The sequence below is a fragment of the Bos grunniens genome, chromosome 3 (assembly GCF_055505025.1).
Source record: "Bos grunniens cultivar Pamir isolate PY7600 chromosome 3, Bosgru_T2T1.0, whole genome shotgun sequence".
NCBI classification, from domain to species: domain Eukaryota; kingdom Metazoa; phylum Chordata; class Mammalia; order Artiodactyla; family Bovidae; genus Bos; species Bos grunniens.
Window position 1 is genome coordinate 89,511,921 of NC_141167.1, and position 22,186 is coordinate 89,534,106.

The 22,186-nt window shown below is 42.7% G+C and overlaps 1 protein-coding gene across 2 annotated transcripts; it reads right to left on the reverse strand.

Annotated features, from left to right (window-relative positions):
- Positions 1-3,199: 3,199 nt before the first annotated feature.
- Positions 3,200-21,995, reverse strand: WDR77 (WD repeat domain 77). 2 transcript variants are annotated; one of them, XR_015160669.1, is made up of 12 exons: positions 21,778-21,995; positions 21,342-21,527; positions 19,147-19,288; positions 18,580-18,629; positions 16,304-16,374; positions 16,121-16,175; positions 15,592-15,663; positions 14,911-15,019; positions 14,299-14,367; positions 13,569-13,747; positions 5,499-5,622; positions 3,200-3,455 (listed from the first exon to the last, which is right to left on the reverse strand). XR_015160669.1 is itself a non-coding variant. In XM_086391802.1 (10 exons), the coding sequence occupies exons 1-10, from the start codon at positions 21,890-21,892 to the stop codon at positions 13,588-13,590; spliced, it is 1,029 nt and encodes a 342-aa protein (XP_086247928.1). In that variant the 5' UTR covers positions 21,893-21,995; the 3' UTR covers positions 12,424-13,587. The 2 variants fall into 2 exon arrangements, 1 of the variants encoding a protein (XP_086247928.1); XM_086391802.1 differs by lacking the exons at positions 3,200-3,455; positions 5,499-5,622 and having other exon boundaries at positions 12,424-13,747.
- Between the last annotated feature and the right edge of the window lie 191 nt (positions 21,996-22,186).

A 22,186-nucleotide genomic window follows, 5' to 3' on the forward strand; every position in this document is an offset into this window, starting at 1 on the left:
TCTTGACCTGCATACAGGTTTCTCAGGAGACAGGTAAGATGGTCTGGTATTCCCATGTCTTTAAGAGCTTTCCACAGTTTATTATGATCCACACAAAGACTTTGGCTTTGAAACAGAGATAGATGTTTTTCTGGAATTTCCTAGCTTTCTCTGTGATCCAACAGATGTTGGCAATTTGATCTCTGGTTCCTCTTTCCTTTTCTAAATCCAGTTTGGACATCTAGAAGTTCTTGGTTCGCATAAGGCTAAAGCCTAGCATGAAGGATTTTAATCATGACCTTACTAGCATGGCAGATGAGTACAACTGTCCGATGGTTAGCACATTCTTTAGTATTACCTTTCCTGGGAACTGGGATGAGGCTTGACCTTTTTCAATCCTGTGGCCACAGCTAGGTCTTCCAGATTTGCTGACATATTGAATGCAACACCTTAATGACATCATCCTTTAGGACTGTGAATAGTTCTAGTGGAATTCCATCACATCCACCAGCTTTATTAACAGCAGCGCTTCCTAAGGCCCACTTGACTTTGTTGTCTCAAATATTTGGCTCTGGGTGGCTGACCACACCATCGTAGCAATCCAGTTCATTTGGATCTTTTTTGTACAGTTCTTTTGTGTATCGGTCCCATCTCTTCTTGATCTCTTCAGCATCCTAGGTCTCTACTGTTTATGTCCTTTATTGTACTCATCTTTGGACAAAACGTTCCCTTGATAGCTCCAATTTTCCTGAAGAGATCTCTAGTCTTTCCCCTTCTGTTGTTTTCTTCTAGTTTTATACACTGTTCACTGAAGAAGGCCTTCTTGTCTCTCTGTGCTGTTCTTTGGAAATCTGTGTTTAGCTGAATATACTTTTCCCTTTCTCCCTCACTTTTTGCTTCTCTTCTTTTTTAAGCTATTTGTAAGGCCTCCTAAGATAACCACTTTTCCTTCTTGCTTTTCTTTTTCTTTGTGATGGTTTTGTTTGCCACCTCCTTTGTATTGCCACAATATTATGGACTTCCATCCATAGTTCAGTGACTCTGTCTACCAGATATAATCCATTGAATCTATTTATTACCTCCACTGCATACTAATAGGGGATTTGATTTAAGTTGTATCTGGCTGGCCTAGCAGTTTTCCCTGTTTTCTTTAGTTTAAGCCTGAATTTTGCTATGAGAAGCTGATGATCTGAGCTACAGTCAGCTCCAGGTCTTGTTTTTGCTGACAATATACAGCTTATCCACCTTTGGTTAGAAAAATATAATCAACTTGATTTCAATATTAATTGGTGATGTCCATGTGTAAAGGTTGCTTGGTATCATGGAATAAAAACAGTAAGTGGTGTAGAATGTTTAGGGTGAGGATATTTCACTGAAACTTGGGAAAGCCTGAGGGAATATTCCACCCAACAGAAGCTGTGTCTCCATTTTTTCATCCCTCTTTGCCTGCCTTTATGTATTCAATCAATATTTGTTGAGAAGAGGCCAGGTCCTGATAGACACCCTAGGTACATGCTGATCAAGACAGTTTCTGATCAAGAAGCTTCCAGTCTAGTAACTACATGGATCACCTCTCCCAGAGCCTGTGTTTTCTCTCTTGTATCTCTTGGAAAAGTGCAATGGGAGACATACAAGTTTTGCTTCAAAACAACCTTGCAATCAGGTTCCTGCTCACAGTATTGTTAGGTCCCCCCTGCATGTTCAATGCTGAACTCCAAACCTCGATCTCATATTAACCTGAATCAGGAGATAATTAAGCCTCCTGAATGCAATACTGGATCAGGTAGAGCAACAGCCTTCACGATTGGTTGGATTACCCCTGATGTAGCTCCTAACTCTAGTGACCAAGCTACTGTTTCCTAATTCCTAGCCCTTGTACCCTAAATCTTATTTCTAGGTCTCCCCTTGGGTTTTTCTTCCTGGTTTATAAACTTCAGGCACCACAGTTGGTTTCTAGGGCCTGGATCCTGACTCACTCTTGCCAGGCTCCTGGGGCCTTACTGCTGGCCTTTAAGACCTCCCTGATGTGAATGTTTGCCTCTTTCTGCTTCTGAGCCTCCTCTCAACCTACCTCCTGCCACCCAGATTCTACATCACTGAGATTTCCCATGAGGTTTGTGCTCTTCCACCCAGACTCCTGCCAGGGGGGCTGGCTGTTAATCCTGCCCACCATGAAGCCGAATCTGCCTGCCAGCTGAAGCTCCTTCATCTGTACCTGGGCCAGTATTCTGGGAGCCTGTTCTGCTGCAGTGGGCAAGACTGTATCCCAGACCTGCCTGTCCCATATCCTCAAAAGTGACTGATGATGCTGAGAAGAATGGCAAGATATAACAATGGACACCCAGGAGTGACCCTTGCTTCATTCAGGGGTGACTGTGCCAAAGAGTGGGCAGCTAAAGCTCTGTGTGTAGCAGATGATGAACAGTGAAATGCTGGGCTGTGTTGAAAACCAGTGTGCCATGTCGCTCCGGTCACTCCCGATCCTCCTCCTTGAGTTCTTGCTGTCAAAAGACAATCACTGCTTTGTATTTTTACACACCCACCCAGATACTTAGAAAACACTCCTTCCCAATGCTTAGCCTGTTCTCATGAAATGAGAAAAGACACGTACAAATGTCTTTTAGTTGACCTGCTGAAGAAATTCAACAGTAAACAGCCCCTCCCATATTCTTCAGCACTCCACTAGATGAGGGCAAGATCACAGATGCGAAGGGCTTTGGGTTTAACAAAGCATTTGGCAACATTTTTCATGATTCTCATGTGGAAGAATTAGAGAAATATGACTTAAACAAAAGCAACTGGTTGAATAATATAAGAACACAAAGAGTGTTGACTACAGGTCAGTGTAAACTTGAAAGAGCTTTACCACATCTCTAAAATGAAGGAGATGAACTAGAGCATTGTTTCCCAATAATTTATATAAAAGATTTTTGGTTGTGCATTGGGATTTTTTAGTTTAATATTTATGTATTTATTTTAATGTCTACTAGAAAATGTTTACTATCCCAAAGTCCCATGATTTCATAGATATTGTTTAAGTGTAAAAATTGAAGCAACTCAAAAAGGAATATTTTAATAAAGTAGTAAAGGTAAAACCTATTCAATCTCCTTAGAAGTCATTTTGAGAACACCATAATTCGAAACACATCCTATAGCCCAGCAACTTCATTTCTAGAAATTTGCCATATACATATATCTGCCCCCAAGTAGACAAAGAAAGTATGTTCACTGCAGGTTTATGAATAACAACAAAGAAAAAACAAAACAAAATGACCATTATTTGGAGCACATCCATGTTTCTACACATCCATGCAATAGCCTCTTTCTTTGCCTTTTAAGCCAGTGTTCTCAACTGGGCAATAATTTGGTCCCCATAGGACATATGGCAATGTCTGGAGACAATTTTTGGTTGTCACAGTGGAGGCAGGAGTGCTACCAGGACCAGGTGGGTAAAGCCAGGGATGCAGCTAGTCATCCTACAATGCACAAGACAGACCCCCACAGCAAAGAATTATCCAATATTGATAATTAATAATCACAAGGATGAAACATCCTGGTTAAAGTACAATTGCTTTCATTCCTGTTCCTGTTCTTATTCTTTTAATTCCATTACAAACCAGAGATTAGGTATCTACTAATCCCTTATTCAGAGAAGGCAATGGCACCCCACTCCAATACTCTTGCCTGGAAAATCCCATGGATGGAGGAGCCTGGTAGGCTGCAGTCCATGGGGCTGCGAAGCATCACACACGACTGAGAGACTTCACTTTCACTTTTCACTTTCATGCATTGGAGAAGGAAATGGCAACTCACTCCAGTGTTCTTGCCTGGAGAATCCCAGGGACGGGGGAGCCTGGTGGGCTGCCGTCTATGGAGTCGCACAGAGTCGGACACGATTGAAGCGACTTAGCAGCAGCAGCAGCAGCATCCCTTATTACCTTATATTTAAACAACAGTTTCATCTGTTGCAAAGTGAGCTCTTTTAGTGAGGATACATGGTCAATTTAACTTTGTAGCCCCAGAACCAACAATGAAGTGGTCTGCCTTTGGAATGAATGAACTAAGAAAAGGCACAGCCAAGGAGCCAAGGAGCATACTCTGGCTTAGAAAGAGGTAACTGGCATTGTTACAGAAGCAGGGGTTGTAACAGGTATATTTTACATTACTTGTTTTTATCTCCCCATTTCCCTCCGGCTACTTTATCTGAGGACACTAATGACGGCTTTAGGTTTAAGGTGAAAGTATGGACAAATGAACACTGTCCCATGATGATAAATAGTTGAGGGAACTTCGGGCATCTCCTGTGTTGAGGACATGAAATTTTACCTGCATCTCAGACAAGAAAGGACACTAGGGGCAAACAGGGTGGAACGTAAGGTATTTCCCAATCATCCCTCTACCCCCCCATCCCTCTCCACCTTGCTCTCCGACCCTGGAAGTCAGTCTCTTTGGACTACATCCGATTAGCTCAGTAGGCTCTACTTGACTGGGGGGTAGAGTGAGGAGGAGAGTGAGGTCAGGGTGTTTACTCCCTGATCTTTCCCTGTAAAGTCCCATCAAGGTGACTATATCCCTCCATCGAGGGTCACTGCTCCTCTCGAGGAAGACTGCTCTATCTGACTCTCTCTTCTTCCAGCGTCAGATAACCTCTTCCTGGAACAGCTCCACTGTTCTAGCCCTGGCTTCCTACACTAGCTCTGTGGTTCCCCTATGTGTGTGCGTGCAAGTTCAGTCTTAGTCGTGACCGACTCTTTGCGACCCCATGGACTGTAGCCAGCCAGGCTCCTCTGTTCGTGTAATTTCCCAGATAAGAATATTGGAGTGGGTTGCCACGCCCTGCTCCAGGGGATCTTTTCAACTCAGGAATCGAACCCATGTCTCCTGCGTCCTCTACATTGGCAGGCAGGTTCTTTACCACTGTGCCACTTGGGAAGCCTGTGGCTCCCCTACACCACTCCCAAAACTCTGTAATTAGTCTCTTTGTAAATAAACCCTCCTCAAATTACCTTAATTTGAATGTACATCTGTTTTCCTTAGGATACCACCTGATATACCATATAACTTTGATCATGTTGCTTATTATTTATGAGCCTGTTTTTTCTATAACATTAAAATAATAACTATCTTTCAGAGTATTGAGATTATTAAAATTCTTACTTTAAATAGAGTGTTTAAAGGACACATACACAAAAATATGGAGCTTCCCCAGAGCTCAGTAGTAAAGAATCTGCCTGAAATGCAAGAGACACAGGAGACACGGGTTTGATCCTTAGGTCAGGAAGATCCTCTCGAGAAGGAAATGGCAACCCACTCCAGTATTCTTGCCTGGAAAATCCCATAGACAGAGAGGCCTGGTGGGCTACAGTCCACAGGGTCGTAAAGAGTCAGACACAAGTGAAGTGACTGAGCGTGCACACACATACTCAAAAATATAATGCAACATTCACTATTTACATTTGTTAGGTGCAACAAAAACTTTACTAGATGCATTCAAACAAAATGAAAACTTATTAACTCACGTTAACAGAAACCCAGAAGAGGTGGATTAATCAGCACTGCTTAATTCAGTTGTTCAGCAGCATCATCCAAGACCCAAATTCTTCTCTAATGTGTTTCTTCTCTATAGGACAGGGCCACCTGCGTCTGGACAAGATCAAAGTTCTGTTAGTAAAGATGGAAGGAGGGAAAATAGATGTTAGACAGCCAAATGCACCTGCTACACTATTAGTAAAGTCCACGGTAATAAGCAGCCTCTCTGACAGCACACAAGAATGGAAGGGGACCAGAACGACTCTTGGGGAAGGGGAGGTGGAATCAGCAGAGCACAATCAGAACGAGAAAAAAAATACCCTTCACAGAAACCAACAAAGAGAGGCTGTTATTCCTGATGACAGTGATGAGCTCGCAGAACAACTCCATAACTCTTGACAACAGCTACTTCACTTCCAACCTCACAGAAAATGCACAAGCTGTTCTTCATGTGGGCCAGTTGTTCCCCACTGACCAAGACAGTAGTTGTCACGGGGCGGTGGAGTTGCAAACAACAGACAGCAACTCTGGCTAAATCATTGCAAACAGGAATTCAGAGGGAAGCCTGTTGGAATCAATGGGCATGTTGTACAACCAGTCTTTTTTTTTTTTTTTTTTAAGATATAGCTGATTTATAATATTAGTTTCAGTGGTTCAGTATTTTTACAGGTTAAAGTCCATCTAAAGTTATTACAAAAGAATGGCTCTATGTCCCTGTGCTAATATGTCCCTGTTGATTATTGATTTTATACATAGTATTTTGTGTCTGTTAATCCCATACCCCTATCTTGCCCCTCCCTCTTCCTCCTCTCCATGTAGCCACCAGTTTGTTCTTTATATCTGCAAGTCTGTCTGTTTTGATATTCATGTTTTATTTTTTAGATTACACCTGTAAGTGATAACAAAAGAGTATTTGTTTTTATCCATCTAACATTTCACCAATCACTATTCTCTCTAGGTCCATCACATTGTTGTAAATGACAGAATTTCATTTTATGACTGAGTAAAATTCCATTGTATGTAAATATATCACAGTTTCTTTATCTATTCGGGTTTTTCTGATAGCTCAGACTATAAAGAATCTGCATGCATTGCAGGAGACAAGAGTTCAATCCCTGGATCAGGAAGATCCTGTGGAGAAGGAAACAGCAACTCACTCCAGTATTCTTGCCTGGGAAATTCCATGGACAGATTCACTTGTTGATGGACATTTAGATTGTTTCCATACTTTGGCTATTGTAAATAATGCTACTATGATCATTAAGGTGCAAGATTCTTTTCAAATTAGTGCTTTTGTTTTCTTTGGATACATACCCAGGAGTGGAATTCCTGGATCCTATTGTAGTTCTATTTTTAGTTTTTTGAGAAACTTGCATACTATCTTCCATAACAGCTACATCAATTCACAATCCCACCAACACTGTACCAAGATTTCCTTTCTTCCATATCCTCACCAACATTTGTTATTTGTAGACTTTTGGGGGATAACCATTCTGACAGGAGTGAGGTGGCATCTCATTGTGGTTTTTATTTGCATTTCTCTGATAATTAGTGATGTTGAGCTGTTTTTCATGTGCCTGTTGGCCATCTAAATGTTAGGTAGGTAGAATAGGGAAAAGGAGTCCAAAATGGCGGTGGCTAAAAGACAAGGAAGGGAAAACCCCGCGAAAATAGAACAAAAGAAGGTCCGAGGACCGGAGTGAGGACCTCAGGTAAAACAAAAAACACTCCTGGCTGGCCCAATTTACATAGGACAGGCCCAGGGAGAGAGAAACATATAAATAGAAGAGCCAAAGCTAGCGCTCTCTCTCTATCTCCCGCGCGCTGGGGTGCTCTTCTCCTCGTGTCTTTGGATTGATGTACCCTCATGCCTCAAAGATGGATTTTCCTGCTATCTTCTAAATAAAATAGAGCTGTAACACTGATTTGTCTAAGAGCTATAACATGGTCCATTAGAGACCTGAGAGCTATAACACGGTCTATCCAAGACCTGAGAGTTGCGACACGCCGAGGGGGCTTTAATGTCCGTCACTCCAAATCTGTGTTGTGACGAGACAAAGAACCGAGGAACATACACTCGCGTGACATAAGTATCTTTATGTAAAAATGCCTTTTCAGGTCTTCTGCCCACTTTTAATTGGGGTCTTTGTTTGTAATAATGAAAATTATCAAAGTAAAGAAAAATTAAGGAGAAACAATTCCATTTACAATCACATCAAAAATAATTAAGTATTAATAACTAGGAATAAACTTAACCAGGGACGTGAAAGACATATATTCTGAAAACTATAAAACACTGATGAAGGAATCTGAAAACAACACAAAGAAATGGAAAGATACCCCATGTTCTTGGACTAGAAGAATTAATATATTAAGACGTCCATATTACCGAAGGGAATCTAAAGAAGTAATGCAATACCTATCAAAATACCAATGACATTTTTCACAGAACTAAGAACAAGTAACCACAAATGACCCAAGTTGCCAAAGCAATCTTGAGAAAAAATAACTAGGCTGGAGGTATCATACTCCATGACGTCAGACCATACTACAAAGCTACATTAATCAAAGTAGTATAGTTCTGGCACAAACATAGACACATAGATCAATGCAACAGGATAGACAGCCCAGAAATAAATGCACACACTTTGTCAATCTACAACAAAGGAGTCAAGAATATACAATGGAGAAAAGATAGTCACTTTAATAAATGGTGCTGAGAAAACTGGACAGCTACATGTAAAAGAATGAAATTAGAACTTTCTCAAACACAATATACAAACATAACTTCAAAGTGGATTAAAGACCTAAATGTGAGACCTGAGACCACAGAACTCCTAGAAGAGAAATAGACAGAATACTCTTTGACATAAATGGCAATATTTTTTTAGATCTGTCTCTTAAGGCAAAAGAAATAAAAGCAAAAATAAATAGGACCTAATCAAAAGCTTTTGCACAACAAAGGAAATCAACAAAATGAAACAAAAACCTACTGAAGGAGAGAAAATATTTGCAAATGAATATGGAGTTAATTTCCAAAATTTATAAAAAGTTCATACGGCTCAATATCAAGAATCCATCTTAAAACATAGTCAGGATCCAAGAAAGAATATTTATTAAAAACAACAACAACAATTTGGCAGAAAACAACAAAATTCTGTAAAGCAATTATCCTTCAACTTAAAAACACACACACACACACAAACATTGCCAGAGTCCTGCCATGGGAAGTCTGGTTAGGAATTCTACTGCTGGCTTTGATGCTGCTGCTACTGAGCTGTCCTCGTCATTGTCAGATAACCATTCTTTAAATCTTTGCAGCTCTGCCTCCAGATTTAAGTCCCAGATGGGAATAGCCAAATGGCCAAGTCTAGTTCAGCTGCCTACACCCTAGTGGCTGAGATCAGAGGAAAAAAATACATAAAAACCTCGTCACCTTTAAGGTTCCATAGTCTCCCCTCCACAAAGCACAGCAATGGAATCCATTTCAAAAGCACTTCCACCGTGTTACTGCTTTGAGATCCTCAGCATGGCTCACAGCACCCACCATCCAGTGGCAACTAGCCTCATCTTTTATCCTGCACCCTCCACCTCCATTTAACCCTAGTTGCAATACCTCCTTCTCTAGGGAACTCCAAGCTCCTTCCACAGCAAGACTCACATATCCGGAACTCTTCCCCAGCCCCAAGCAACAGCAACTCCACATTCAACCTTTAGGACTCAATCCAAATGTCACTTCATCTGGGAAGATTTACCACTTCTTCATGACTGGCTACAATCTCTGTTTTCCGGCAGTCTTCATTTTTTTTTTTTTTTCTTTTGGCTAACACTAAAACACTAATTCCATCATGTCTCTTTCTCTCTAGACTTAGCTGCTGGAGGCTGGGCTGACCATGTCTGTCTTGCTCACTATCACACATCACAATGCCCAAAAGCTTGACACACCAAACTGTTCTCTCATGTATCGCTGGTGACTTCCCTGCCTGGTTCCTGACCATCTAAAATTCTCAGTGGATCATAATCAAAGTTGGTCCTTCTCCAACTTTAACATGCAGGAGTCACTGGGGAAGTTGTGAAAATATAAATTCTGATTTCGGTGGTCTGAATGTTTGGTCCTTCTAACAAGTTTCTGATGATGCCAACAGAAACTTGATCCACGGACATTTTGAGGAGCAAGGCAACACCTTAGCAAATCAAATGATAAGACACATAGGAAAAACACTGTATAATTCCACTTATATGAAGTACCTAGAACAGTCAAATTCATGGACAGGAAAGTAGAAGCGTGGTTGCCAAGGTCTGGGAGAAGAGTTGTTTAATGGATACAAAGTTTTAATTTGGGATGAGGGATGGTGGTTGCACAACATAAATGAACTTAATGCCAATGAATTATATACTTAGTTTAAAAAACTGAGAGAAAACAAAAAGGCACACATTTATCTTGCCAAGTGGAGTCTGAAACAGGGGCCCAGGGTTGGCACTGGGCACAAGAGATTGGTCTCTAGATGCCAAAGTCAAGGGTGGCATTAATGCAAACTCTGCCAAGCAACTGACATTGGATAATGGTCAGGGGACTAAACATCAAGCAGTTTCTGACCTAATCAGAGGGCTTCTGAGAGACACAAGTTGCTTGTTAAAAATCTGCAGAGCTTAAAGCAGATTTAGCTTGTACACATAAAGCACGTTTTCTGATTCTAACAAGCTTCACTCCTTTCACCTAAGATCCCAAATAAGGGTTACTATTGGAATGGAAAATTTTACCTTGAAACTGAAGCTCTTAATGCAGATAATGTGTGGTTCATCCCAAAGTGAAGCATACCAGCATCTGATACCCAACATTACAGTGATAATGATACGTCTACATTCACTGAAGGAACTCTCACCCAGCAGTTCCAGCTGAGCTCGCACCAGAAAGTTAAAAGGATGTTTGGAGGTGAAGCCCTTTATTACTGACCTTTCAAATTTTGATGATCTATTATATACTGAAGCAGCAGAACATCATTTACAAGACAAGCAGAGTTTTCAGAATACGTTGAGGACTACAGTAAACCTTACTCCAGATGATACAGATTTTAGGATCAGCAATTGTACCTTAAATGCCTCTGTAACTCAAAATGAGTTAACATTACCTGTCCTTATCTTTGCACCTCCTTCACTCTCTGGATAGTACAAGTCCTATAACCACATAATGAAGATGAAAAATTCCGCAGCTATGTGATAGAGAACTCAGTAAGGAAACGTTGGGCTTCAAAACTGGTCTGCTTACTCTTCGAAAATCAAACTATATAGACTGCTGATGCTCGTCAGAAACTTTACTCACCTCAAAAATCAGATTAGAGCTTCCTTACCCTTTTGGGGAACAAAATCAGTTCCCTGCACAAGTGGTTCTAAAGTTCAGTGTGACCCAGATGTATAAACAGCAATTTGATGTGAATTCTTTCAGCTTTTCACACTATGTTGGCTCTCCTTAGATGCCCTAAAACTTCCCTAGACTGAGTACAAATATTTGGTGTATATCTTACTGAAAGAAATGCTTACATAAGAGTTTGGAATGAGCTTTTCTTTTTCTTTTCCTATTCTTTTAGTTTGTAGATGCAAGTCAAGCAACCACAGAAATACTGTTTATGCTGTCCAAATGCCACAAATCTGCCTTTTAAAAACTCAGAACCCATTTTTAGGCCTAGATGTGGCAAGGAAGTTTTGAAGCCCTCTGTAACTGAGTGAGTGGAAAATAACTATATACACCTTCCCACTCTCACTCTCCCAATCTTGTGCCCTACCACACTGTCCAGAGGACATATGACTGGAAGCCCAGTCAGAGCCTGGGTGATTCTGCTGCCTCAGTGAGACTGTGAACCAGCAGGTAATGCCTACAGAGCTAATAATTAAAGACAAGCCTCCCACTGTCTTGTGGGGCAGGACAGATCCTGGAGAATGAACCTGATGTCTGGAGCTACCTGAAACAGTACTTGAACTAACCTGTGTCTGTTGTTCTGAGCACTAGAAATCAGCAGTGGTATACGGTCAGCCAGGTTAGTGGACTTGAGTGAGGACAATGAAAACGGAGACAGATTTACTGCAGGTGTTCAGACATGTGAACCAGTGAAATTAAACACAAAATAGATGCTTGTATGGTTTTACACAAAACAAAATGAGCCTATTTCCACCTGTTATCAGCAAACCTGTGCTCCTGCTACTGAAACTATTCTCAAGTAAAAGACTAGTGAATAACCCCACATGTGATAGTACATTTCTGATTATTCTGAGGTCACCTTCTATCTTGAATAATCTTTTTTCTCACCATAGTAGACACAGTCAACCAAAACTGTGATGATCATTTCTAACATGACTTTGATTACATTTGCAAATGTCTTGGTGATGATCGTGGATGGAATTATTCTCATCAGCACAGGTTTATCTGAATCCTAATATTTTTTACATGAAGTAAAGTGGTTCTTCAAACTCTAGGTTTTCTCCTTTGGTGTCATTTTAACCATCTTGACACAATACATTCATTTCCCTGGATTATCTCTTTCACTGAGTTTTCTCTCCACTATTTGAAGTCCATGAGGAACAGGCCTATGCAAATTTAATTCCTACCTACCTCATTCTCTCTAAGAGATAACAAATTTTAAGCTTTTATCTCCAGGAAGAACTTAAAGAGTTTCTATCAACACACCCTATTACCTCTCTAAAGTCACACGGAAGAACAGTGAAGGCTTCATTCTCACCTCTCCCCAAACCCAATAGGTAGACCATCTAATAACAAAGTCCCATGTTTTTACTTGAGGGTAATTGTGAGACCAGAGCTCACGCTTAGCAAGGGTGAAACACAGCAGCTTTACTTACAAATACTTCGCCCATGAAACTACTCCAGTTTCATGAGATTTTAGCTAAACAAAACTTGCAAAGCACAAAAGTACATAATTGATTTAATTTAGTTTCAATACAATCAGTAATTGATCCATAACTTTTAAGTGGCAGCAGCCATCAATCCAGTAAACAAATATTTACCTTAAGTTTCAACTAGCTACTCTGGGAGGCTGGGGAAGCACACGAAAAAGTAACAGGCTCTAAGATAGATACCTTGATGACTCACGTAAGTGACATGTCTAACTGCACATAACACACATGCTTCAAAAGACAAGCCAACGATGAATCAACTTTTTATTTCACTGACCGGTACTTCTCTCTCTGATGCTGTATTTAAACTCTTCAGAGTCCCCCAAAATAGCATCAGGTTTCCTATGTCCAGAGATAGGGACCCAGAGGCAAAAGAGGTCAGGGCCCAGGCTGTTTTCAGGTGGGAAGGCGGCAAACATTCCTATGTAGGTCTATGTCAGTTTTTAACTGAAATGTTTTTAAGCTCTCCATCCTGAACCTCTTCTATGGCATCTATGACAGAAATACATCCATCCTCATCAACACAACTCCACAGGGGTGGCGGTAGTGAGGGGCCATTACATAGGTACCAGCCAAACTTCTCATTCAGCCAGAAACTGGACTTCTGGCTCGGTTTAATAACAAGAAGATGCATAAAACTGCAGTGAGTGTCCTGGCTCTTCCTTAAAGTGGGCTGGACTGGATGTAAATGGAAGTACTGCTCATGATAAAGCTGAATTAAGCTCTATAAAAAAATAAAGTTGCTCCTATCTCTATGAGCAGTTTCCAAGAATCCAGGAATGCCCACATCCCGTACCTCAGACATGGCCAATTCCTAATGCACAGCTACAGTGGGAAGCATAAAAATTCCTTGCTAATTTTTAGGGCATGGGGAGGATTGGGCTCTGGGAAAGACACAGGATGGATATTTTTCTCCCTCCCCCCACCTACAAAGACTACGTATCTACACACACACTCAGACACACACACACATCCATGTTCAAGGGAATTTTTCTTCCCTGACTACAGGACCCCAGGATCCAGCCTCCCCCAGGCTGAGACACAGCGCCTTTTAACTGCACAGATGTCGTGTACCAACATACTGCATAAGGCTCCTCTGTTGTCTCATAAATTGAGAGGGCAGGGGCAAAGGGCGTGGATACTCATAGGGGATTCACTTCTTGTCTGAAATCCAATCTACTCGGCAGCACTCTTAGGTCCAGGCTCTGGGAGAGGTTCTGTGGGCAGGATATGGTGGATGACCTGATGGTCCCAGCCCACTGTGGTAAGAAGGGAGTGATTGAGTGGAGACCAAGTAGCATCTCTCACAAAGTCTCTGTGGGCTCGGCTTCTAAACCTACAAGAGAACAAAGAAAAGTGGGGGCTTGGTAAGAGACAGAAGAAAAAAAAACGGAAAGACACTCCACTTCACCATATATGACCTAGTCATCAGGCTAGCAGTGTAGCCACACAAAGAAGACTCCATCATCCAATCCAATCCTATTTTCATAGAAGAAATGACAGCTAGAGCAAGGGTATGATGTGAGTCAGGGTCAGACAGCATCTTGTGGCAAAGAAGGCAGTACCCTCAGATCTTGGGTCTGGGGTCATTTATCCTATAGCAGGCTGCATTCCTACACGTGGTACTTTGTGCAAAAAGCACACAGTGTTCCTTTCTGAGAGATCACTGGAATGCCAGGCTCAGGAATCCCACCTAACACCACATTCCTCTACCAGGCACAGAGCTTGGGAGTCAGTCCCTGGAACAGGGAGACAGTCAACAGCTAGCCTGCTTCCATCACCAAGTCTCCCTGAAAAGAGACAACGTGCTTTTCCAAAGGGTAAAAAGACCCAGCCATCTGCTGGTCCCTCCATGACTCCTGATCATAGGGTCCGTGTCACACTTACACCTCGGAAAGGCCTGAGTCCAGCACAGCAAGTGAGCAGTCCTCACTGACAGAGGCCAGGAAGGGAGCACTAGGAGAGAAGGAGAAGGTTGCGAAAGATCAGTCCATAAGTATTAGGACAAAATTTGACTGGGCAGTCCCCAAACCCCTCTCTAAAGTGACCAGAGAAGGTAGCTTGATCCCCACTTTGGTTTAAAGCCTGACTACCACTCAAGTCTACAGTACAAGTTCCAAGGGAAGATGAGGAAAATGGAGCAAAGCTAGGGCAGAGAGCCATCCCTGCAACTAACCATCCCATCTGGTCCCTCCCTGTAGCTTCAGCAATAACCCAGAAACACAGGCTTTCCAACCACACAGCCCAAGAAGCCCATAGTATAAGTCATTTGGGGTGTTGAGCAGGAACAAGACCATGTTTTAGCCATTTGCAGTCAGAGATCATACAACCCAAAAAACGGACTACAGTCTTAAGAGATCTTTTACTAATTAAGGTCTTTAACTAAAACAGTGTCTGTTTTAAGGAACCACCCAATCAGCTAATGCTATGCCAACACAAGTATTCTCCCGCACTCTTCCCTTTCCTATCTCCCAGGCCCTTGATGAAAAAGAGCAGTACCTGTGTGGGGAGAACACCAGCCCAGTGACACACTGGGAGTGCACAACAGAGCTGAGGGCACAGCCTGCACTCTTGGTGTCCACAAGGGAGACAGTCCCATTCTCATCACCTGAAGGAAGAAGAGGGAGTATGTCAAGGGGGTTAAGAGAATGGGCTTTGGACTCAGCCAGATCTATATTTGAATGCTGGTTCTTCAATCTTGAAAAAGTTCACTGTTCTGAGCATTCATTTCCTCCTTGGTAAAGTAGGAATAATTAGTCATTTGAGGGTTGTGGAAATTAAAACTATTGGATGAGATAACTGTTGTGTTAACCACAAACTACATCACAGTATACACAGCCAGATCACCAAGTTAGCACAACTATTGCCTACTATGCAATAGGATTCCCTATGTAACAATCTTCCTACTTTGTGGCCCACTGACTTCTAGCCATGAATGTAAGAGCCACACCAAACAATCAGGAATCAAATCTTCTAGAATAAAAATTATCGTGTTCTTTAAAGCTAAACTAAAACTAGTTTTGGATCATCCTACCTTCGCACACCCCCATTAGCATAATTCACTGAGTGCTCAAGTGTGCTGACAGACTGAGCAGCCAGAGCCTCGTGTACTATGGAGTGAGCTTTCTTGCTTATTCTCCCCTTCCCAGAGTCAACACACAGTTGGACATGCTGCCTTACCAAAGACAAAGACTTCACTCTGCTGAGGATGCCAAGTCAGGGAGGTAGGAAGGTAGCCAGAGGCACTGCAGCCTGTGAAGGAGAGAAGAAGGGTCTGGAACAAAACTCTGACCTCAGCTTTGAGAAGAAGCTTCGGTGGCGAAGTCACTCTAAATCCCAGGAGCACCTTTATTCAGTTTCCCAAGTTCTGCTAAGGCAGTCCCATCCTCACTCTTGATCCTCACAACCTATCAGCCTCCTGATCTTTCCAGACCTGAGTCACAGGCAAGTTTCAACATAAAGCATGAAGTTGAAAACTCTGGCCCCTTTATTTGCCCATCCAGGAAATATCAATTACCCCCACCCTCAGGAATTAGCCCCTCCTCTTGGGACCCACTGCACAACATGAACCTCAGTGGGAAAGAAAGCAATTAGATCATTCATGTCAGTGACTGGACATCTGGTAGCTTTGCCTTTGACTCTGGCCAAGGAAAGTCTCTTCCAGATGGGTTCCTAGTACCATCATCCCACCACCAGCTCTCAGACTCACCCATCTGTGATGCTGGCTTTGGACAGCGGGTATCCCACAGTAAAATTCTATTGTCCTAGAAGAAGGAATAGAAAAAGGGCTTCACAATCCAAAAACAGCTGCTGGCCAGAAGCCGTCCGTGCTAGACTTAGGACTAAAGGGTTTGGGTGTGGTCAAGGGTGGGGAAAAGCAGCTATATCTTACCTCACCGCATGAAAGAAACACAGAATCCTTGTGGGGAGAGGCAGCAACACAGGTGACCTGCCCAGAGTGAGCTGTAGAGGAGAGGGAACAAGAAGTATGACAGAGGAAATGAAAGCAATCTTATCACGAAGCCCAGATACTATGAAGGGGTAGGAGGGAGGCTGTAAGAACTAGTCCTAGCTAGTCTTATGACACAAATGAACAAATTCCGTGAGAGTCTGGATGAGACAAAACCTAAGAGGAAATGTTGATAGCATTATAAAACCTCAGTAGACTTGCAGGAAAATGAACGGCTACAGACACGAGTTTGAGTAAGCTCCAGGAGTTCATGATAGACAGGGGAGCCTGACTATCATGGGGTCATAGCGTCGGACATGACTGAGCGACTGAATGGAACGGAACTGAAAGACATGAATGATAAAGGCTGAGTCTGATCGGTGGAGGGATTTACAATAAAGACAGCCTAAACAGCACAAGCACACATGCCTCCAGGTAGCATACAAAGACTTCCAAGGGAGTCCTGGACACTCGGGAGTTTTAAGGGCATTTCTCCAGTGTTTTCTCTCCACACCAAACTAAGAAGCTGCCTGTGGTCTGCCAGCACTGCAGACCTCTACTCTCACAGTCATCCTTCTCCCATGTGTAGAAGAAACACACACCTCTCCTCCACCCCAAACTTTACCATGGTGTGATGTTCAGAGCATAAAAACCTACATAAAACAAAAGAGGGTTTTTGTAAGAGCCAAAGAACAAAAGAAAGAGCATCTGGGTAAAATTCTGTGAAGGAGGCTGACCTTTCTTGGCCACACCACGAACACAAGTATTTAGGTACTAATTTAAAAACATGTGAAAGGGTACAGTTTTTCACAATTCTTTTAGGGCTGCACGCTAAAAATGTTAAAGGTCACTCTAAATGTTAATTACAGGCTGTGGAAACCACCTTCTCCAAAGTGATTCAACCATACTCTAAGATAGATGTGGCTCTGCCTTGAGATAGAAAGGTGGGTTCAAGCCACCTTCCATAGAATCCACGGAAAGCCAACATTATGAACAAGAACATACTGCTCACTTGAAAGAAAGCTTTGGGGCAGCACCATGGTGGAGGATGAAAGATGAAAAACTACGTGAGGCCTCTGCCTTTAGGGAATTTGAAATCAGTGGGGGGAATACGAATAAACACAAAGAACTGTCACAACACTGTAAACCAACTATACTTCAATTTTTTTTAATTTAAATTAAAAAAAAAAAAAAAAAGAACTAATGAAAAAGGCTGAAAGGGGCAAGTGTTTATTTAGCATTAGCCAGAAAAACATATCATATGTCTAGGAAACAAAAGGCTAATATAGTAGACTTTGAACACTGGCATTTTAACATTATTGTCTAACTATCTGAAACTCCAGGAGACGTGTGAGTCTGTGGTTTTGCTTTGCACATATCTGAATCATACACTTTGCAGTTAGAATTGGCAGAGATAGGCAGTGAGGGAACCAGTTATCACCTATATCTACGTCTTTCAGTCACACATACATTAATGCCCTATACGTTATCTTCATTAAGATCTGGTATCTTCATGAAGAATGGCTCCCCAAACAAAGTTAACTGCTAGTGCTGTTAATGAAAGTGAGCAAAAAGGGGAAAGTTAATAGAAAATGATGGCTCTCATCTTCTAAAAATGAGATTTTTATGGAGGGGAATAATCAAAAAGTTCAAGATTCATGAGTATCAGAGTTTATACTTGAAGAATGCCTGAGATGTACTGTTTAGATAGCACGATATGCTTGAAGGAGGAATGACAGTAAAAAGGCTTGAATGCCATGACGTGAACCTGAGGTATTAACCTGCAAGCCACAAGAAACCAATGAAAGACCAAAGATGATGGGTCAAGAGATGAAATGAGTGCCACGGTCTAGGTGAGCTAAAGACTGAATGTAAATGGGAGCATAAGAAATGAAAAGGAAGGTCACTGACCAAACGGAAAAAAATTCCAAAGAACTTGGGGACCAACTGATAGATGGAAAAAGGAGGAGTGGAAGAGGACTGGGAGTTTGAGCCTCAGGTGATCAAGAAGGTGATGAGCCTGTCAATTAAAAAGATATAGGGAGATTAAGAGCTAGAGTCAACACTGGGACTTGACCATAGTTTTGGAAGAAAACTACCAGGCAGGAGAGCAAAGAATTGGTGTCACTGACATCCAAGGAAAGCTCAAAGAGCACAAAGGAGAGAATAAAAACAAAATAGCTACAACAGGAACTAAAAAGGAAAGAAGATGCACTCACCTCGGTATGAATTCAGAACCATCTGCTGAGCAAGGTCCCAAACCTTGATGCTAAGAAGCAAAGGAAACAGAGACTTAATTTGACCTACACTATATATATAAAAACATGTATTCAAATGTATATTCCTACATCTTTGTCATCTACTGGACTTCTGGTACAGTCTACTTTTACAATGGACTGCAAAATCTCTAAGAAAACCTTATAAGAAACCTTATGAAAGTGAAAGTGAAGTTGCTCAGTCATGTCCGACTCTTTGAGACCCCATGGACTGTAGCCCACCACACTCCTCCGTCCATGGGATTTTCCAGGCAAGAGTACTGGAGTGGGGTGTCATTTCCTTCTCCAGAGGATCTTCCTGACCCAGGGATTGAACCCAGGTCTCCCGCATTGTAAACAAGATGCTTTACCATCTGAGCCACCAGGGAAGTCCAAGAAACCTTATCGGTATGCCGTAATTAGTCACTGGGTTCTTATAATGAGCCCAAAACATTACTTAATGAGGCTAATGTGACATCTAAGACACCCAAAGAAGGCCCAGAAACAGGAGCAATGAGAGCGGGGACCCACCAGAAGTCTTTGCTACCACTGACAGCATGTGTGCCAGAGCTCAGGACACTGACTGTAGACACGATGTCATCATGCTCATACTTGCAGAACTTGCTGACGATAAGCGTCTCATTCTCATCCAGCTCCCACAATTCAACAGCACCTATTGAGGGTGGGGAAGACGGTGAAGGAAACAAGCTGGGGTTACATCAAGACAGCATTTCACTTCTAGGATGCTAAGTTCTCGAAAGACAAGGATGACATCTCCATAATGATATGGATAGCAGACAGTTTAGTATGATTAAATAGTCCCAGTTATTTGGACATTAATTGTCCCACCTTTATCCTTCCATGCAATACCTGCCAACACCTCTATTCTTTTTTTTTAAAACATGAAACCCTCCACTGGTTTGTCCACTAAGTCTGACATTCAAAACAAAGAAAGCAGAATAAAGACATGTAAGAAACTGGGAAGAGATGGAAAGAGCATAGATTGGTTTCAGCATCATCTTTAAGATCAACATCATTCTTGATCTTGGGTGGATACAGAGAAAAACAGTTTCATTCATGTCTTAATTTTGTTATGAATTTTGCTAAAATTTCCACCAATTTAGAATCTTGGGACAGGTATATCCTACCCACACAGTTATTCTCCTTTGGGACCAAAACCTTCAAGCTCCCCCAAGCACAAAGTATGTTGTTGCTACCGTTCAGTCTCTAAGTCACATCGAACTCTCTGTGACCCCAAGGGCTACAGCATACCAGGCTTCCCTGTCCTTCACTAACTCCTTGAGTTTGTTCAAACTCATGTCCATTGATGAGTAAGTGATGCCATCCAACCATCTAATCTTCTGTTGTCCCCTTTTCCTCCTGCCTTCAGTTTTTCCCAGCATCTGGGTCTTTTCCAATGAGTTGGCTCTTTGCATCAGTTGGCCAATGTACTGGAGCTTCAGCTTCAGCATTAGCACTTCCAAAGAATATTCAGGGTTGATTTCCTTTTGCATTAACTGGTTTGATCTCTCAAAAGTCTTCTCCAGCACTGCAGTTACTAAAGATTAATTCTTTGGTGCTCAGCCTGCTTTACGGTTCAACCCTCACATCTATACATGACTAGAAAAAAACGTCGTTTTGACTATATTGGACCTTTGTGGGCAAAGTGATATCTCTGCTTTTTAATACTCTGTCTAGGTTTATTGTAGCTTTTCTTCCAAGGAGCAAGCGTCTTTTAATTTCATGGCTGCAGGCACCATCCACAGTGATTTTGGAGCCCAAGAAAATAAAGTCTGCCACTGTTTTCACTGTTTCCCCATCTATTTGCCATGAAGTGATGGGACCGGATGCCATGATCTTCGTTTTCTGAATGTTGAATTTTAAGCCAGCTTTTTTACTCTCCTCTTTCACCTTCATCAAGAGGCTCTTTAGTTACTCTTCACTTTCTGCCATAAGAGTGGTGTCATCTGTGTATCTGAGGTTATTGATATCTCTCCTGGCAATCCTGATTCCAGTTTGTGCTTCATCCAGCCTGGTATTTCCCATGATGTACTCTGCATATAAGTTAAATAAGCAGGGTAACAATAAACAGCCTTGACATACTCCTTTCCCAATTTGGAACCTGTCCAGTTCTAATTTTCCACATCCAGTTCTAACTGTCGCTTCTTGATCTGTATACAGGTTTATTAGGTAAAATGGTCTGGTATTCCCATCTCTTTAGAATTTTCCAGTTTACTGTGATCCACATAGTCAAAGGCATTAGCATAGTCAATGAAGCAGTAGATGTTCTTCTGAAATTCTCTAGCTTTTTCTATGATCCAGCAGATGTTGACAATTTGATCTCTGGTTCCTCTGTCTTTTCTAGATCCAGCTTGAACGTCTGGAAGTTCTCAGTTCACATACTGTTGAAGCCTAGCTTGAAGGATTTTGAGCATTACCTTGCCAGCATGTGAAATGAGTGCAATCGTGTGAATCTGAACATTCTTTGGCATTGCCCTTCTTTGGGACTGGAATGAAAATTGACCTTTTCAGTCCTGTGGCCACTGCTGAGTTTTCCAAATTTGCCAGCATATTGAGTGCAGCACTTCAACTACATCATCTTTTAGGATCTGAAGCAGCTCATTTGGAATTCCTCCACCGAGTATGGGACATTAAAAGTTGAGCCCAGCCCGACCTATACCCCAAGCCTCCATTCCACCTGTACAGCTGAGGAGCAAGTGACTCACCTGAATCAGAAGCCACTAGGATACCTCGGTCCCCTACCCAAGTGAGGTCAGCCACTCCGGCCTCCGTCTGGACTCCAGCAGAGCAGAAACCTTCGTTGGGGGCGGCACAAGGGTCCTTGAAAAGCCAGAGAGAGCCAGCCCAGCAGCGGCCACTCAGGCTAGAAGCCCCGAGCAGGAGCGCCCCATCTAAAGGAGATACCAGATGTCAGCATGAGGAGTGGAGAGGCTCGTTTCCCTGGTAACAGCCCAGCAGCCCGCTAACTGGATCTGGACCCGAGCCCGGGAACGCGGGGCACGGTTGGGGTGAGCTCAGCGAAGTGAAGCAGGGGTCAGGTTGGCAAGCGGGGAATCGAGATGCGGGCTGGAAGGTTTATTCCCGGGAAGGGGCACTTCAGGGCGGGGTAAGGAAACTCCCCGGCCTAGGACCCAGGCTCACCAGACCGGTACCGCGCAGCCTCCAATTGCCGCTCCATACAGGCGGGAGCATTAGGGGGAAGGTTCCACTCCCGGGCTGCCGGGGGCACTAGGGGAGGCGGTGTTTCCTTCCGCATCTCCACGGTCCCAACTTCAATCTAGACCCAAATTGGATGCCCGCCTGAGATTCAGCTCCAGGAGTCCCCACGTGGTTCCTCTCGGGCCTCCGCCCCTCTAGACAAGCTACAGCCTCCCTACATCTCGCGAGATCTGCTTCTAAGAGCCCAGCCGGCTTTCCCGCCAGCACCCTCCCGCAACCGGCTCTCTGCTTCTTATCGCGAGGGGTAGAAAAGACCGGAAGTTGACGGAAAGGGCACGAAGTTCTCTTCTCGCGAGACTTCTGAGCGTCCATCTTGCTTCTGTCCCTGACA